The sequence below is a fragment of the Lactuca virosa genome, chromosome 7 (genome assembly GCF_052849685.1).
Source record: "Lactuca virosa cultivar CGN04683 chromosome 7, Lactuca_virosa_CGN04683_v6, whole genome shotgun sequence".
In the NCBI taxonomy this organism is placed as follows: domain Eukaryota; kingdom Viridiplantae; phylum Streptophyta; class Magnoliopsida; order Asterales; family Asteraceae; genus Lactuca; species Lactuca virosa.
In genome coordinates, this window is record NC_136432.1 from 278,786,518 (window position 1) to 278,799,967 (window position 13,450).

The 13,450-nt window shown below is 34.3% G+C and overlaps 2 protein-coding genes and 1 pseudogene across 3 annotated transcripts in view; 1 reads left to right on the forward strand and 2 right to left on the reverse strand.

The window, feature by feature from the left end:
- The window catches only part of LOC145124152 (putative LRR receptor-like serine/threonine-protein kinase At1g56140), a 30,012-nt pseudogene extending 20,628 nt beyond the window's left edge, over positions 1–9,384 (forward strand). The window contains exons 16-23 of the transcript XR_013715515.1: positions 5,941–6,446; positions 7,025–7,223; positions 7,321–7,490; positions 7,589–7,707; positions 7,789–7,999; positions 8,071–8,302; positions 8,386–8,536; positions 8,946–9,384. The product of XR_013715515.1 is annotated as a putative LRR receptor-like serine/threonine-protein kinase At1g56140 (transcript). The remainder of the gene's footprint in view (positions 1–5,940; positions 6,447–7,024; positions 7,224–7,320; positions 7,491–7,588; positions 7,708–7,788; positions 8,000–8,070; positions 8,303–8,385; positions 8,537–8,945) is intronic.
- A 525-nt stretch (positions 9,385–9,909) lies between these two features.
- Positions 9,910–11,259, reverse strand: LOC145127780 (uncharacterized). Its single transcript, XM_079062913.1, has 3 exons — positions 11,181–11,259; positions 10,563–11,023; positions 9,910–10,485 (listed from the first exon to the last, which is right to left on the reverse strand). The coding sequence occupies exons 1-3, from the start codon at positions 11,257–11,259 to the stop codon at positions 9,910–9,912; spliced, it is 1,116 nt and encodes a 371-aa protein (XP_078919039.1).
- A 317-nt stretch (positions 11,260–11,576) lies between these two features.
- Positions 11,577–12,500, reverse strand: LOC145127781 (uncharacterized). Its single transcript, XM_079062914.1, has one exon. The coding sequence runs from the start codon at positions 12,498–12,500 to the stop codon at positions 11,577–11,579; it is 924 nt and encodes a 307-aa protein (XP_078919040.1).
- Positions 12,501–13,450: the final 950 nt, after the last annotated feature.

Sequence of the window (13,450 nt, forward strand, 5' to 3'; positions counted from 1 at the left end):
ACTTCACGTCGCCGTCTGAAGTTATAGTCCTGGGAACTTCATGTGGATTGACAATTTTAGAAAAATACATCCTTGCAATTTGACTAGCGTCATAGGTCTTGACACATGGTATGAAATGAGCCATTTTAGAAAATCTGTCAACAACTACCATAACCGAATCTTTATGTCTTTGAGTTCGAGGTAAACCCAAGACATAGTCCAAACTAACGTCCTCCCAAGGAGCAACAGGAGCAGGTAATGGAGTGTACAAACCTGCACTGGTGTGGTGGGTTTTGGCCACATGACAAATGTGACAACGTGTGATCACAAGGGCAATATTTCGCTCCATCTTAGGCCGATAAAAGCGAGCACCCTTGAAGAGATAACCGTCATGTTTTGAAAAATCTCAAAGAGGTTCGTTTTGACATTTGTTCCAGATAGTTCTAAAGTCGGTATAATTCTCAAAAAGTCTCAAAACCCCGAACCTGGATTTTCATCTCAGATGTGAGTACGTGTCGTCAACTTATCTTATTAACAACGGTATTTGATGATCCCGCTTTGTATCGGATGACGAAAGAATAAGCGTGCAAGAACTCGACCCACTAAACATGGCAAGGGTTGAGTATTTGTTGCCCCTGGATGTGCACTTCATGATCAGAATATAGAATGAACTCATTGGCTAACAAGTAATGGCGTCAATATTCCAAACTCCGAACAATGACATAAAACTCCTTATCGTACATAGAATATTTGCAACGCGTTTCGTTGAACTTTTTGCTAAAAAAGCGATTGGTTTCTGATCTTGACGTAGCACTCCACCTATTCCAAGACCTGAGGCGTCACATTCAACCTAAAATACTTTGCTAAAGTTAGGAAAAGCTAAAATAGGAGCTGTGTGACTTTTCGTTGTAATTCATCAAACACGTTCCAACCTCTTTCGTTCAACATAACTTTCCGCCTCCCATACACTCCGTCGTAGGGGCAATGATATTAAATTCCATATGAAACACTGATAGAACGAGACTAACCCATGAGAACTACGAATGTCATGAATCGTAGTGGATGTAGGCCAACTTGTGATGGCTTCAACCTTCGATTCGTTCATCCTTATCTAGTCGCGCGAAACTAAATATCCAAGAAAGATAACTTCGTTAGTAAGAAAATGGCACTTCTTTCCATTATGTCATATAGTTCCTATTCCTACAAGACCGTAAAAACCTACTGAAGGTGTGTTACATGTTATGTATCTTTTCTGAAGATCAATATGTCATCGAAATAAATAACAACAAAATGGCCTATAACGGGTTTAAAAACATGGTTCATCAGCCGCATAAACGTGCTTGGTGTGTTTGATAAGCTGAAGGGCATTACCAACCACTCGTATAATCTTTCATATGCCTTAAAAGCGGTTTTTCACTCATCAGCGGGTCGCATACGAATCTGGTGATACCCGTTTCGTAAGTCAATATCGGAGAAAACTGTTCAGCTATGCAATTGATCGATCAAATCATCGAAACGAGGAATAGGGAATCAATATTTAATAGTTATTTTATTGACATCTCGACTATTGATGCACATACGAAAAGTGCCTCCGTGTTTCAGAACTAGCAATGCTGGAACAGAAAACAGACTCATACTCTCACGTATTATCCAGACTTGTACTCTCATGTATTGTCCCTTTTTCAAGTAGATCATTTACTTGTCGATGTAACTCTTCAAATTCTCTCGGTTTCATGAGATAGATGGGTTTGTTTGGGATGGTGGAGCCTGGTAAGAAGTCAATACAGTGTTGTATTTCCCTCATTAGTGGTAACCCTGGTGGAATATCATCTGCAAATTCTTCGAAAAACATCCTGAAATTCTTCGATGAAGGGTTGGATCAGTTCGGGACTGTTGGGGCAGGTCTGTTTTCTTCTGTTACCACCAGCGCATAAATGAGGGGTTGAGGGCTAAACTTGGTTAACCCCTGACTTCAATCTTAGATGGAAATAAACTCTCAACATGATTATCTCTTGTGTCGAGAGGTGCCAATACGAAAAGTGAACCAAACAACGTTTCCTTACTTTGACGACATTCCCTTTTTTTAAGCTATGTTAGTTGATATGGTTTTGGATGGTTCTCCACCTTAAGGCCTAATTTCTACACCATTGTCGTTGCCACCATGTTGTCGCAACTGCCTCCATCAATTATAACCCTACACAATTTCCCTTTTGTTATGCATTTGGTGCGAAAACTGTTATTCAACATTTAAAACACGTTGGGTAATTAGGAGGTCACAACGATCGGAATATATCACTTCAATTTCTTCCCCATCACTCTCTTTTTCATCTTTGGTGTCATAAACAGGAACCGATTCTTCCACCAATGTAACTAACTGTTTGTTCAGACAATCTCTAGTAATGTGAGGCATTTGAAGCATCGAATGATACTAGGGACGGGTGGGTTGATGGTAGTATGTGTTGGGGTGTCGATTTTAAGGTTAGTTTCCTTGTTTGTTGGTGTCTGTGGTGATTAGGAAGACGTTATAAATTTGTTGTCTAATATTGTTGGAGATAAACGATGTCCGCAATATGAACGATATTCGCAATTCCAGGTTTAAGAGCACAACGCATTCTGAGTCGATCAAATTCCATGATAAAGTCTTCATTAGAGGAACCCTTTTGGGTGACATTACGGTAATCTAGAAAGGCTTTTTGACGGTGATTGACTTGAAGGAACTTGCCTTGCAGTAACTTCTTCATCTCTGACCAAGTCTTCACTTTAGTCGTTCCGTCTTTTTGGTGTCGTTTTTTCTCATGTTCCCACCATAGTTACGCAAAGGATTTTCATTGTTTTGTCTCTAATTATGCCGTTGGTATGTTTCAAATGCATTCCACCTGTGGGTGCCGAAAGGATTCTCTTCTTCGTCCCTATAGTTGAATTCCGACTCGGCCCCTCCGTGTTTGGCTCCTCTTTAGCAGCTCCAGTTCTCTAACTTGCTATTGTACTCTTTCATTTTCGATATCACGTGGATTCGGTTGTTCTCCATCGTTGCCTCCATCGGCGTGTCTACAAGGGTTACATCTACCACTTCCTACCATTTGAAAGACAACCTGGTGTGGTGCTCTAATATGAAATGATGCAAAACTACACATGGTAAAGAATGAGATCTAAAAGTCTTGGTAGATTTTTATTTTCAATAATCAATAATGAAATCCTCTAGGGAAATCAACATACTTATATGGAAAATAGAATCACCCTAGAAAAAACAGGAAAGTAACTAAAATACTCTAGGATTTCGATTAGAGATATGCTCCACAAATAGAGATAATCTTCCAATAAAAATCTTTATTCTTTAAAGAGTAAATTACACGAATGGTCCTTGTGGTTTGGAGTAATTTGCACGTTTGGTCCCTAACTTATTGAGTAAATTACACGAATGGTCCCTATGGTTTGGGATGATTTGCGCACTTGGTCCCTAATTTATATTTTTAACTCGGAAGGTCCCTACTATTTGTTTTTGTTACGCACTTGGTCCCTATTATTTGTTTTTGTTACACACTTGGTTCCTATCTTACCTAAAAAGACTATTATTTAAATATGGAAAATGGTGGGGTATGTAAGGTAAGGTAAGGGGTGGGGTTGGGGGTGTGTTTATTTAAATAAATTAAAAAATCAATGGCAAAATAGTCTTTTTAGGTAAGACATGGACCAAGTGCATAACAAAAACAAACCGTAGAGACCTTCCAAGTTAAAAAAATAAGTTAGGGACCAAACATGCAAATTACCATAAACCATAGGGACCATTTGTGTAATTTACTCTAAATTATTTTTTAACTCAGAAGGTTCCTATTGTTTGTTTTTGTTGCGCACTTGGTCCCTGTCTTACCTAAAAGACTATTTTGCCTTTGATTTTTTAATTTATTTAAATAAACACACCCCAACCCCATTTCCACCTCACCTTACATTATTACCTTACCTACCCCACCTTATTTAAATAAATTAAAAAATCAATGACAAAATAGTCTTTTTAGGTAAGATAAGGACCAAGCGCGCAACAAGAACAAAATGTAGGGACATTCCGAGTTAAAAAAATAAGTTAGGGACCAAATATGCAAATTACCCCAAACCATAGGGACCATTCATGTAATTTACTCTTCTTTAAATAAAGAAAGAAATAATCTAAAACGGGACAAAATCAGCCAATATGAGGTTGTCATCAGATGCCCCTGCATCATTTTCACAAGACCACTTGGACCATCCACACCTGTCCAATGTCACTCGTCTTTCAAACTTGCCACATCAGCACTTGCAATGATCCCTACACCAATGCAGTATCAACCAACTGTCATTAGTGGTCCCTACTGCCACATTAACAAATACTTATTTTTTAACTAATATCTATACTATTTAAAACTAATAATTATCTAATAATAACATAACATATATATATATATATATATATATATATATATATATATATATATATATATATATATATATATATATAAGTTACGTTCAAATGTTTCTACTATCTATTGTGTGCATGTAGAATTGATTCTGGACCAATCATTTTAGTTATTTTAAGGGAGTAATTAATGCATATTAAATGCTGAAGATTTAATTAATACTCATTATATCTTTAACATGTAATATGCATTAATTATTTTTTTAAAATAATTAAAATGATTGGTCCAGAATCAATCCTACATGCACACAATAGATAGTTAGAACACAATAATCTAACCCGTATATATATATATATATATATATATATATATATATATATATATATATATGATTTGTACTAAGATTGTTTTATTTCCTAATAATCTACTTTATAATGTGAAATTTAGTTATAGATATTAATTAAACTCTAAACTATATGGTTTTTATTTTATATATATATATATATATATATATATATATATATATATATATATATATATATATATATATATCAAATTAATTATTCAATATAAAATTTAAAAAAATCTAATACTCAATATATATCTCAATATTTGAGGAGATGTTGCATTAAAAAAGCACACACACACACCATATATATATATATATATATATATATATATATATATATATATAATTAGACCTGGCAATTCCAGACACAAATACACAAGTCTGTGAGAGACACGACACGACACGAATACACGAGTCTGTGGCTAACACGTTTTCATGACACGAATACACGAATTGCCAGGTCTATATATAATATGTTTGTTATTTCAAAAGGGCCCGACCAATAAGTGTTTGCAAGCATTGGTGTAGTTGAAAGGGAAATTTGATGTGGCTTGCAATAATATCCACCTTCCAGTTTGAAAGAAGCTTGAAGGAACGGTTGTGGGTGGTGTTATTGCACGAAAAACTTTCTTTTTCAATGGTCCCCACCACCATATTTTGCAAATTTTATTTTGTGTTATTGCCAAAATGACATTTTTTCGCAGAATTTTCATTTTCAATACCTTCTTTTTGCAGAAAAAGTTATTTATAAGAAATTAATAAAAATCGCCAAATTGGCCAATATAATTATTTCTTTCAAATTTAAACAAAATTAGTTTCCGCAAAATGTGTGGAAATTGGTCTTTCCTGGGGTCGAACCAGCATGCTTCGTTGGAGAACCCAAAAATCTTAACCAAATTTGTTGCAAATAATTTTGTTTACATTTAAAAAGAAATACTTAACTTACACAACTTCCAAAAACAAAATTCTTTGGGGAAAAAAGACCGTGAATATGATGTCATAAAAAGTAATTTCACGAATTAGCAAACTTTTTTTAGCAAAGTAACCGTCAGAAGAAGTAATTTCGCAAATAACAAACTTTTTTTTTTTTTTTCGAAATTTGTGGTCCTTTTGTGTTAAAAGTTGAGAAGGTGGTCATTTTGTGATACAAAATTTCCATTTTTGTGATTAACTCATTTATTTATATGCACCTTTCTAATTAAAACGCAATATCTTCTGTCTCAGTGCTTTGCCCTCAGAATTGAATTGTCTCCAAAGGGATTTTCCTTGTGATCGTGGATCACCAAGATGTAAGCAAAAAACATAAAGTTTCTCTTTTTATTATAACACTTAAAATTTGTCACCTTTTCATGAATCTTTACAGATAGCAACTTTGGAATCAATTGTGGTGGCCCACGAATCACATCCTCAAGTCAAATAGTCCACGAGCAAGAAAACCAACTTTTAGGACCAGCAGCATATTACTTGACTCCCGAGAGGAGGTGGGGTGTCAGCAATGTGGGACAAAGGGACAACCCCAGATACACAGTTTCCACTCCACGCGACTTCACAAACACTTCAGATTCACAACTCTTCCAAACAGCAAGACTCTCTGCTGGATCTTTAAGATATTATGGTTTAGGCCTTGAAAATGGTAACTACACTGTAAACCTTCGCTTTGCAGAAATTGAGATTAAGATGGTCCCACTTGGAGAAGCCTTGGAAGGCGTGTATTTGACATTTATATCCAGGTTTCTACTCTCTGCTAAACTAAATACACTTTCATAATTACAATATTGTTTTTACTGATTTTCTCCGAGGGTAAAATGCTCTTACTGAAAAGACCAACGGCTGAGTTGTTAGATTTAACGACATAGGGACCAAGTTTGCAATAAAATGAAACAACGAGAACCAGCCATGCAACAAAAATTGAAATTGGACTGAACCTGCTATTTCAACCAAACCGCATGGATCATTTCCACGCCGATCTTTGCAATTTTGGTCCCAAAAAATATTCTCTTGCCATTTTAGACCTTGTTTAGCATGACTATATTCTTGGACCAAAATTGCAAAAATCAGCTATACTCGGTGACCAAAAGTAGTCATTTTTACTGGGAACATGGACTAAAATGTTACAAAAACCTAAAATAAAGACTAAAAATTGAATGCGTAAACTTTCTAGGACCAAAGTTTAAAAATCAACTATACTTATGGACCAACAATGTAATTTACTGAAATTAGAGTAAATTACATGTTTGGTCTTGAGTATAATTGATTCTTTATGCGCTAATTTCTATAAGTTAGTTTCTGAAATCTTGTGTTTTTCAAGGGAAATCGGGTGTTTGAAGATTTTGATATAAAGAGGGAAGCAGGGGGAGCTTCATTTAGTCCTGTTTCGAAGGAAGTAATGGTTCAGGTTTCAAATAATTACATTGAGATACATTTATTTTGGTCTGGAAAGGGGACTTGTTGTGTACCTGATGATGGAACTTTTGGACCTCTTATCTCAGCAATCACTGCTACCCCAAGTAAATATTCTTTCATCAAATTGATTTCTTAACTCTTTGCTCTTGATTATTGACAAATGACGAGACTGCCCTTTACTTTTTTTTTTTTTTTTTACAGACTTCATCCCTAGAGTGAACAACAATCCACCTTCCAACAACAACAAGAATAAAACCGGTTTGATTGTAGGGATTTTGGTTCAATTGCAGCTGCAAGCTTTTTGACATTATTAGCCCTGTATATTTTTCTTCAGCGAAGGAAAAGGCAGGATACCTCGGACAATCATGAAGGTGTTTTTTTCTTGATCTTTCTTTTTGACATATATGAAAAATGTTTTCGATTGTTTTATTTGCATTTCATTATGACATTTTCTTTTGTTGAATTGCAGACTTTCTGGGAATTGATGCCAAGCCATATACTTTTGGTTATGAAGAATTGAGAGATGCAACAGATGATTTTAGTCCTGCAAATAAGCTTGGGGAGGGTGGTTTTGGACCTGTTTACAAGGTAGTTTATGCTCTTTTTTTCTTATCAAGAATTTAATTATTGCTTCTTAAATTTAAACTGAATATCTTTGATGACAAACAGGGAACACTTGAAGATGGAAGAGTTATAGCTGTCAAACAACTATCCATAGCCTCCCAACATGGTAGGAGTCAATTTGTGGCAGAAATTGCTACAATATCTGCAGTCCAACACCGTAACCTTGTGAAACTCTACGGATGCTGCATTGATGGAGAGAAACGACTTCTTGTATATGAGTATCTTGAAAACAAAAGTCTTGACCAAGCATTATTTGGTGAGAAATTACATATTTAGATATGATCAAAGTACAATGTTATAATGTTACATTTGGGGTCTATGATGTAGGAACCAACAGATTGTCGCTTACATGGTCCACCCGTTTCGACATATGCGTGGGATTAGCACGGGGTCTCGCATATCTCCATGAGGAATCTCGCTTACGGATTATACATAGAGATGTGAAATCTAGCAATGTTTTGCTTGATTCTGATTTGAATCCTAAGATATCGGATTTTGGTCTTGCCAAACTTTATGATGACAAGAAAACACACTTGAGTACTCGTGTTGCAGGCACATTGTAAGATTTAATTACTTGATATTTGAACTTTTTCTCATTTAAGTGACAACAAGTTGACTAGGTCTTACTGATTCATTGTGTAGTGGGTATCTTGCACCAGAGTATGCAATGTGGGGACACCTTACAGAGAAGGCTGATGTGTTTGGGTTTGGAGTTGTGGCTCTAGAGATTATCAGTGGAAGGCCCAATTCTGATTCAAGTTTGGAAGATGAGAAAATATACCTTCTTAATTGGGTATGCTTCATCTTCTTCTTGATACATGCCGAAATATCCACATACGAATTTATACACTCGCCTACTCTTACCAAGAAAAAAGAAGGATTTATATAATAAACTAATTAAAGAGAATTACATAAAAAGGTAATATAACTTTGGTTATAATATTTTTAAAGTATACTTCTTTTGACAAAAATGGCCTAAACTTTAAAAAAAATCTATTTAAGGTTACAAACTGCTAAAATTTTTCTCAATTAAGGTAACGAACTTTCATGTATGTCGTGGTATAAGAAAACTTGAATACAAAATTTAATAAAACTCAAACATGAAAAAAAGAATATCATTGTCAATGCATTTGAAAATAGACGACCAACCGATGATACAAATTTTATAATCTTTACTGGCCTTTGGTATGATTTTATTTTAGGCATGGAAGCTACATGAAGATAATCGTGAATTAGAGTTGGTGGATGAAGAATTGTCTGAATTTGATGAGACCGAAGTGAAAAGAATGACAAGAGTTTGCCTTTTATGCACTCAAACATCGTCAACACAACGTCCATCAATGTCTCGTGTGGTGGCAATGCTTTCCGGAGACATAGAAGTAACTGGTGTCATTACTCGACCCGAGTACTTGACTTTTTTCGAGTTTGACGATTCTACAACATTTAAGAGTGCTAGTACAACTTCAATAATTTCACCACATGATTCTTCCCTACCTATGCTTCACCATATCATGGGAGAAGGTATGTGACCCAAGTGCCCTTCATGGTATATATTTGTAAAGTAACTCAATTCGGACTTTACTTTATTTTATTTATTTATTTATTTGGAAGATGGTTGAACACAAATGTAATTGTTATAATATTGATGGTATAAATGAATTATAGATAAAACGTTTTATCGTGATAGGTAAAGAAAATATTGTTTCGGCAATAACTTTCTACAAATAGGGTTTTATGTTGGCATAGTTAAGTCAGTCCACTTGTTTGATCCCAAGAGCATCGTACGAGATCTATATTACAACATAGTGGCTCGTTAGGTGGAAGCATCGTTACCAACAAGGAACCTAATCCACATTGGAAATAAGGCTCCACCATATGACATATGCAACATAAAATCTTGTCGATTTCTACAATTTCTTATATCATCTAATTCGAAAAATTATATGAGTATTTTATAAGGTTGTAAAAAATGTTTGAAGGTAGTTAGTCGGTCGACCAGTGGCGAATCTAGGATTCAAACTAACGTGTGTCCCATAAATGAAATGATAAAATAAATGGGTCAAAAAAATGGTTATCGGGTCGGTTTGTTAGTAATATCATCTTAGGAAAACATTTTTTTAACTTGAATACCAAAGATCAAACTAATTTAAAAAAAACATAAATTTCTTACAATTGTTCACGATGAGTTTTCATATCCCTAAAAAAATCTATAAGTATGTCGTTGCTAATACCATCTAACACATCTTTCTCAATATATGAAACTAGACAATCATTCATAAATTGATCACCCATTTTATTACGCAAATCGCTCTTTATCAACTTCATTGCAGAAAAAGCGCGTTCCACTGTGGATGTTGCAACGGGCAATATCAATGCTAATTTTAGTAGAAGATACACCATTGGATATATCGTATGTTTGTTCGTTTCAACCATCATTTTTGCCAAGTTTCCAATTCCCTTCAAGTTATTAAACCTTGCATCTCCACGTACATCCACAATATAATTTTGAAGACTTGCTCTAAGTGTTCCAATGTCATGTTCTTGGAACTCGTTAGAGTAAAAGGTCGCCATCTTAAGTAGTTCTTCCACATTAAATGCTTGAAAATACTTACTTGGACAAAAAGAAGCCATGTAAACAAGTAATGATATGTTTACTTCATTAAATCGATTGTTGAGCTCTTGAGATTGCATATCTATGACCGCAATAAATACATCAATTTTATAGTGATGTAAGTTGTTAATCTGCGAATTAAATAGAACAACTGGTTAATGATTACATTAGAAACTTGAGGAAATAGATCAACTTTATAGTTGCTAACCTGTAAACCTTTGCGACGACTTGCTCCATTGTAATATGGATCTTCCATATTCAAAATTTCAATATCACATTTTTTGCAGAACAAAGTAACATCATTTAAGAGTGGTTTCCATCCTTCATTTCGCATTTGTTTTAGTCTGGTCTTAGAGGATCTCACTTGATGCATTTCATTTACAATATCTTGATCTTTTTTTTTGCAACGTGATGTGACCCCTAAGATATCAACCATCAAGTGTAAGCAAAAAATAAAATCAAACGTTTGTAATGACTTCAAGAGACGACGTGCTTCTGCTCTATGATCTTGATAATAACTATCAACTTTAATGTCTTCAAGTACTTCACAAATTGAAGAATACGTTCTCTTGATATTTAAGAGTGAACCAAAATGAGAACCCCAACGAGTATCACACGGTCGTTTGATACCAACTTTTTGATTCAAACTTGTACCACTTTGAATGTCACCTAAAATTAACATAAAAAATAAATTAGCAATATATATATATATATATATATATATATATATATATATATATATATATATATATATATATATATATATATATATACATATATATATATAAATTGCCATAAAATAATAAGAAAATAGAATAAAAGAAACCTGTGGCCAATGCTTCCACCACTTTTGTTGCTTGTTTCTCTCTTAATTTGTCTCGACGTTTATAAGAAGAAGCAATCATGTTTAACAAACGAGAAGTCAAATAAAAAAAGTCATTGATGTCAGGGTGATTCTTTGCAAAAAAAATACAAGTGCTAATTGTAATTGGTGAGCAAAACAATGAATAAAATGTGTAGATTTCACTTCTTTCATAATAAGTGTCTTCAATCCATTAAATGCACCACTCATATTACTAGCTCCATCATATCTTGTCCTCGGATCCTATGTGGACTTAATCCACATTCTGTTAGAAATGAATAAATAGTTGCCTTTAATGCCAAAGCTAAAGTGTCACTGACATGCTTTATGCCAATAAAGCTCTCCACTATAACCCCTTGGCTATTCACGAACCGCAAAACCAATGCCATTTGCTCTTTTACAAGACACATCACGTGATTCATCTACTAATATTGCAAAGAATTCATCTCCAATACCTTTCACAATAGTCTTAATAGTTTCTTTTGCTGCAACATGTACAATATCCTTTTGAATTGAACTACATGTCATTTGTGAATTTTTAGGAGCATTCTTTAAAACAACACCACCTACTTTATCATTTCGATCAACATAGAACTGAAGAAGTTCAAGAAGGTTGCCTCTATTATTCGAGTCTTCACTTTCATCATGACCCCAAAAAGCTAACCCTTGTCGCAGTAACAATCTAATACAATCTATAGAAGCATTTAATCTGATGCGTTGGTTGGTCTTCATCAAATTAGTTTGCTTATCAAAAGCAGTAGCTATGGATTGTCTTTGGTTCATCAGATTTTGACACTTTTGGATTGCCATATTATGTGGACTTCCATCTTCGTGATGATTTAGACTTGTTCTCTTGTTCCAAGTATTAAATCCATTTTTTACAAAATGATCTGAACCACCGTGGTTTTTAATCTCAAATTTAAATAGATAACAACATAAACAAAATGCGGCTTCAAGTTTAATATTGTACTCTAGCCAGTATTTGTGATCATCAAACCAAGAGGGAACAAATCTACGAAGTTTTCCTCCAATCTCTCTTTGTTGGAAAGAATGACTTTGAGGTTGATAAGGCCCTTTTTGTAAGTAGGATCTTCTAATCTCATCTCGTTGATTTACATGATAAATTTCCATGCTTGGCCTTTCTCCGGGATCCGCGGGAAGTGTGTTTAAATCAACTTTCATATATTTTGAAGAAGGTATTTGTTGTTCATCATTTTGTTGTGAACTACCATCATCATGAGATAAAGAGCTTGTTTCACCCTTTTTTTTATAATACCTCAACATTATGCCTAAAATGATAAAATAAATAATTACTCATCTAAATAAATAATCATTACAACTGCTACAAATAAATATATGGATATAATAAAAATATATTACAGAACAAGTTATAGTTATATAAATGAAAGAAACTATATAAATATATCTTATATAAATGAAGTCTGTAAAAGTAATTTGATATGACTATTGGTCTAATTCTTTATTATACAAATAAAGACAATTTGCCTGACATACACAATAACAAAAGTAAATGCAGTTGAGGAGACTATAACTTTTCTTCCATAGAGGCATAGACAATGACTTTTCATATACACAGTGACCTATGCCCACTTTATTGCTTCTAGTTTCTACACCATATAACCATTTAAAATAAAACGAGATATAAAAGACTAAAGAGATAAAGGGTTTACCCAAAAGTAAATGGAATGTTGGAGAACCAGGAGAAGAAGCACAATTTGTAGCGCCGACGACCACACGTTCTTCAGTTCCGTCCGGTTAAATGACGGGGCCGGCAACGGAGATGGTATGGATGCAACTGGAGATAAGGACGTTAAAGACGATCAGAAGTCCAAACCTTTAACACCAAGAACTGTTCAAGACACTTTGTGGCCGCTGAAGAACGGAGGCGACCAAAACGTGATTATCGGCAACAGTAAAGAATCGCCGGCGGTCGGTGGCAATCCAAAGTTGAGAAGACGAAGGCACTTTGACAGCGGCTAATCCACAAAATCGTAATTTTTTTTAGGTTTTTTGTTTTTACAATTCTATACTTTTCTACATTGAAATTAGATTAGTCTTGGGTTTGAAAGAATATCTGTTATTATATTTTCGTAAAATATTTTGTTGCTTAATCAACCCCTATTTTTTTGCTCTTAAGTTTTTTAAGAGTTGAAAAGATTGAAAATAGATTATGATTGACAAATATAAAAGATCATTAATCGTTTATTTTTTTC